This window comes from Mus caroli, chromosome 7 (assembly GCF_900094665.2).
Source record: "Mus caroli chromosome 7, CAROLI_EIJ_v1.1, whole genome shotgun sequence".
Lineage (NCBI taxonomy): Eukaryota > Metazoa > Chordata > Mammalia > Rodentia > Muridae > Mus > Mus caroli.
Genome location: NC_034576.1, coordinates 111,039,816 through 111,046,024, shown reverse-complemented (window position 1 = coordinate 111,046,024; position 6,209 = coordinate 111,039,816). Strand labels below are relative to the sequence as shown.

The 6,209-nt window shown below is 37.5% G+C and overlaps 1 protein-coding gene across 1 annotated transcript; it reads left to right on the top strand.

The window, feature by feature from the left end:
* Positions 1-4,769: 4,769 nt before the first annotated feature.
* On the top strand, positions 4,770-5,747 carry LOC110299259 (olfactory receptor 10A6-like). Its single transcript, XM_021168911.1, has one exon. It carries the CDS (start codon positions 4,770-4,772, stop codon positions 5,745-5,747), a length of 978 nt encoding a protein of 325 aa, XP_021024570.1.
* Positions 5,748-6,209: the final 462 nt, after the last annotated feature.

Below are 6,209 nucleotides of genomic sequence, written 5' to 3'. Positions count from 1 at the left end.
CTTGACTCTAGCTGCATATGTATCAAAAGATGGCCTAGTCGGCCATCACTGGAAAGAGAGGCCCATTGGACTTGCAAACTTTATATGCCCCAGTACAGCGTAACGCCAGGGCCAAAAAGTGGGAGTTGGTGGGAGGGTATGGGGGAGTTTTGGGATAGCATTGGAAATGTGAATGAGAAAAATACCTAATGAAAAGTATAAAAATAAATAAATAAATAAAAGAGTCAAATGAGAGATATAGATAGCTACATGATAGACAGATTATACGTAGATGATAGATTATAGATAGGTGATAGGTGACAGATTATAGATAGAAAGACTGTGATAGATAAATTATAGATAGATTATTGCTAGATGATAGAGGATAGGTAGATGGTAAAGTGTAGATAACTAAATCATAGGTAGATGATAGATAGATAGATAGATAGATAGATAGATAGATAGATAGATTTTTTTTATCTATCTAGGAACGGGAAAAATGAGTCTCTTTCGAGAGAAACCTTCAAAACACTTGCCCAAGCAATTCACCTCTACCCCTGCATCCCAGTCTAGATCAAGTTTTAGATTGAAGGAAAAATCTGCCTTATATAGTATTTTAGGGATGGTGGGAAATTTCCTATCACGAGATTTAGTTCAATCTAGCTTACATGACAAAAAACTTTGTGGAGCCAGGTACCATACACCAAGAGATGCCAAGTCACATTACAGAGAGCCCCTTAACTCTCTGTCCCAGACAGAGTTGCAAGGAGACTAAACCTCAGGTAAGTTGTGAGTATAGTTTACAGGTATGTGTTCATGTTCTAACAGTAACAAATCACTTAGACTGCCATGGACTGGCCTCAGTCGGCCCCCTACTCCATGGGAGAATCAGAGTCCTGGTACAGGTGGGCAGGGAGTTGTCAAATGTGACAAACAAATAAGCACACAAGGGAGTGTTGTATCTGAATGTAATTTGTCAAAATGAGCACCAGACATATATATTACAGAAGGAGACAAGGAAGTTAGGTGATACATTAAAGTCATCCAAGGTACATTGAAGTTATCTGATGCAAAATGACTTTTACAACAAAACAGAGGAATGCATACATAAAAGCTAACAGGAACCATCTGGGATAAAATCAGTGTTAACAACTGGGATCAAAAGCAGCCCCACCTAAGGTCACCTTATTTTTAGAAGCCAGGGGCAAGGGCTTCATGCCCTTCCCATAGTTTCAATTCTAATCTATCGTATAGTCCACCTTCCCCCTAGGCCATTGTATATTCCTATATAAGGAAGTGACTCAGCTATCTATTATTCTAAGTATACTATGTAGACTAGCCTTGAGATTACTAGCTCTATTCTAGTAAATTTTAATGCCTGATTTCTATCACTGTCTATCAACACTGGAGGCATTTACATCTGAATGAGTAACATTCTTACAAAGATCAAAGCCCAAGGTTGGCTCAACAATTTCCTAGAATATTGGAACACTGGTGAAGGCTAATCTAACTTAGCTATATGTCAAAATAAATCCTTAGAGGCACTTATAATAAAACAATATTGAAGGAAAGCACACAGATCTGTTCACTGACTAAAGCAAGGACAGATTTGGAACATTTGTTTTACAGGATGCCAAGGTTCCAGGAGACTAAGTTTCTGTGAACTTTTTGCCTCAGGACTGTGTCTAAGCTTTTGGGCCTGTCACACAAGTCACTACTGGAGTGGGTGTGGCATTTGACTACTACATGTTGCATATTACAAAACTACTACTAAATGAATGCAGTGTTTGACTTGATATTGTTGCCATTTTCCTTTTATCCACCAGTGTATGCATCCATCATATACACCTTTTCATTGAAACCTAATATATACATAGAGAGGGCACAAATCATTCTAAATTTTGATGACTTCTCACAAATTGCTTATATGTAGCAAATATCATCAATGACATGCAGACACAGATTATACAGTGATGAGACATGCCCTAGTGAGCTATATTGGGGAAGGAAATGAAAAGTCATGTACAACAATACATCTCATTTCAGAGACATGCTTAAGCTGCATACCTGGGTACCTCATTCCATTAAAATGGGTGATTTAGGAAGTTGAGTTCTGAGAAAGAAAATCTCTTCCTTGAGGTTATGTGCGACAATTACTGTTGGATGTAGGTAATATAGGACATGGTGCTTACTTTGTAGAGAATTTAAAAGAAGCATTGCTTAATGACGTTCTCAAAGTCAAGCCAGCCTGTCTAGACTTCTGACTATCGAAGCAATCACCTATGAGGATATTTCTGTCCCCCTCCCCCCAATTACGGCATCCCTATTTTTATCTTGGAAAATGTAGAATTTTTGCATTAGGGACATCCAGGCTTTCTACCTCACAGGTTTGGCAGATCTAGATGCTTTAAACTTATTTCCCATCATTGCATAGACTGTACACAGTCTAAGAAAATCTTTGACATTACATTCTCATCCCATATCTCCTTGTTTACAACATTCACTCTTCTGTTTTAATTTCTATAGGGAGATCTTATGGGGGAATCTCTTGTGTAAGAGAAGTTTAGCCCCAGTGGAGACATGAAGGAGTGATACTCTTGAGCTTCTTCCCTTGATCTCTTGTCACCAAGAATCCAAGGTCAAGGCTGTTTAGCTTTCACAAAATAAAGAAATATGTACACATAGTGATTTCAAGTTCTGTTTAGAGAGACCACTGCAGCACATGAGTGTCTGTAATTTTCCAAATCAGTTCCCTAAATCATATTTATGAATAGGTGGCTTTGGGGCATGGACTTTAATGAGACAGAATGACTAGGTAAGAAAGTGTAGGCTTTGCTTGTGTTATGTACTTGCCCTTAGTTTTTTTCTTTAAATTTCTCCTCACTGACCTCCTGCAAGGAATCTGCTGGAGACATTCTACAAGGAACACCTCAGTGCTTAAGGATCATAATGCACAGCCAAATCATTTGCCTCTTTAGGTTTGTGTTTGATAATTTCATTTGTTTTTATTCAGAGAGAAGAACAAACACAATTTCAAGGATCAATAAGTTGCTGCACTTACCATAGTCTACAATTTCTTACTAAAATACTTGGGTACTGAGGCCAGTGCTTACTGTTCTCAGCTGGAGGATGAAGGCTAATGAATGAAATACCCACCATGGCACTGTTTGTCTGAGTTGTCTAAGACATTAGCATCGTTAGTTTTTGATAGAACAATTGCTCAATTGTTCTTTATAACTTATGGTAGTATGGATTTTATTTTTGTTTAAGTTTTAAATATATATATGTATGTATGTATATATCAGAGTGCATATTCTTTCTCTATGTATATTCATACAGAAATTGCATATACTTATGAACTATAGTAGTACCTTTCCATTTTATTTTTAGAGTATACAATGGTCAAATCAAAACAATGACCATTTCTATTACTTGAGGTGTTCATTTCTTTGTGCTAGGATATTCTAAACTCCTACTATCTGTTTTGAAATGATCTCTAGGTTGTTGTGAGCCTTAGTGCTTCTATTGTGTTAGGAATACTGGGTCAATATGTTGTATGGACCAAGGACTCTTGTAGGCATTGTGCATATATCCAAGAAAGAAATAAAAACTTTCTTTTTCATAGCTATGTTCTTAAAGATGTTTACATTTTTGTATACGGAAATACATTTTGTAATAAGAAAAGAAATGGTGAAAGTCATATTTAGAGTTCTGAAGTATGCTAAGGCAGCATGTGTTAAGGAGTCATGCCTGTCTCATGTAGCATGCTAAGGTTTTAAAAGTCTTGGACTCAAATGTGTTTGAAACAGTACAGAGCCTAGAAAATGGGTTGCTAGTGATAATTTGTTGAGTAAATAATGATTTCATAATGATTTGGAATAGGAATGGAGTGGAGAAAGTGAAGAGAGAGAACAGAGATTAAAGAGTAGAAACTCAAATCACAGCCCTGTGATGGCCCTCATGTGGCTTTTTCTTGAGCCATCATGGTCACAGGAATGAGCATTGATGTTTACCCCTCAAAGTGTCATGTCAGGGTAAAATCTCATAGAAGTGGCTAGTTCTAATCTGAGAAGAATTTAGCAAGATTTCAGCAATTCACACAAATTGTAGGTATCACTCACCACAACCACATGTAAAATACAACCTCCTCTGTGTGTTCATAAACAAAGTAACTACTTTTAATAGCTATATCCCATTGTACTTGTCCTACACAATGAGTAGTAAAAAATGTACCTAATATAGATATAAGTAACATCATACAACTTGAGGTTGCATTTATGAAATACACACACACACACAATCTATCAATGAAAAGAGAAGCCATTAAGTAGTAAAATTTTATCTAAAATTTCACTTTTAAACTCATTACTGAACTTTTATATTTTTATGAAAAATTTTGAGTTAGGTCCATAAATATTTACCTATGTACTTTATTTTTATGATCATAGCTTTTATATTTATCTAATATTACATAATTCAGGTGATGCCACAAGATGGTATAGAGTTAGAATACCTTTAGAAAACATTTTTATTAACTTTAAAGCTGTGTCTAAATTTCAAACCACATAATATACAACTTGTGACAGAAAATGGACTGCATTTTATGTGTTAGGTCAGATTTCTTAGCAAGAAGTCCCCATTCCTCCATTTCTATTTCAAGGGCTCATTAATGAAAGTGGTTAGGCATCCTTCAAGTTGCTAATTGTGACGTTGCTCTCCTTCTTTTATGCTCTGTGCTGTGATCAATGCAGGCTGGAGCTATTTGACTAGAAGTTCATTTGTTGTACACTATGTCCCTGAGAAAATATAGGACTCGAGACTCGCCTCCTGCAGTGATGGGACAGAATGACAGCTCTGTGGTTGAGTTCATCCTGTTGGGATTTTCTCACTTCCCTGAACTCCAAGTACACATGTTTGGAGCATTCTTAGTTATTTATCTGGTGACTCTGACAGGAAATGTCACCATTGTTACTGTCATCTTTCTGGACCACAGCCTACATATCCCCATGTACCTGTTCTTGCAGAACTTGTCTGTGGTGGAAGCAAGCTTCAGCACAACTGTTATGCCTGAGATGCTGGTGGTCCTGACTAGTGAGAAAGCGACTATTTCCTTTGGGGGTTGTTTTGCGCAGACATATTTCATTCTTCTCTTTGGTGGGACTGAGTGTTTTCTCCTGGGGGCAATGGCTTATGATAGATTTGCTGCAATCTGCCACCCTCTGACCTATCCAATGATTATGAACAAAAGGATCTTTGTGAAATTGGTGGTGTGCTCATGGGTCTTGGGTATCATGACAGCTACTGTGTCAGTCACATGGGTGTTTAGCTTTCCCTTCTGTGGTCTTAGTAAAATTAATCATATATCATGTGAAATCCCAGCAGTGCTGGAGCTTGCCTGTTCAGACACATTCCTGTTTGAAGTCTATTCCTTCACAGGCACCATTTTGCTTGTCCTGTTCCCCTTCCTGTTGATACTTTTGTCTTATACTCGAATTCTCTTCACCATCCTGAGGATGCCATCCAGTACTGGGAAGCAGAAGGCTTTTTCCACTTGTGCCTCTCATCTCACCTCTGTCATCCTCTTCTACAGCACAGCAATCATGACTTATCTACAGCCCAAATCCAGGTATTCACCAGACACCAAGAAACTGATGTCATTGGCTTACTCTCTGCTCACCCCTCTGCTGAATCCACTTATTTACAGCCTGAGAAACAAGGAGATGAAAAGGGCTGTGGTAAAATTATGCCAAGGAAAAGTGGTTTTCTGACTTGCTGAGAAGCCATTTGGGATTTGGAACCACTTGTAGAAACTCTACCTTTCTTTAGTAAATCATGACAAAAGGGTTTCCTCTCTCAAAACTTTAGTCATTTGTTTTAATGTATGTATTGTTTTTACAGTATGATGTGACAGTCTTCATATATTTGTGAATTGTGGATATCCAGTTTATTACTACAGCATTGTTATTAAGATGATGTTTCAATAAATCTAATTTCACATATTCATATGTTGATGCTTGGTTTTCTGTGCCTCTGATGGAGTAAATGGTGTTTTTCTAGGTATCACCTCTCTTTCTCTCTGTTCTGCCACTTACCATTCTGTTTAGTTTTATATTGTGTGTGTGCTTGCTTCTCTGTCCATTTCTCAGAGTTCAAGTCACTGCTATTCTCTAATTAAGCAGCTGCTTAGTCTCCATGCTTCTACCTAAGCCCATTGTTCAAAAATTTGAATA

Excerpts from the sequence above, each read along its gene's own strand:
- LOC110299259 (XM_021168911.1), top strand. The coding sequence starts at position 4,770 with ATGTCCCTGAGAAAATATAGGACTCGAGACTCGCCTCCTGCAGTGATG.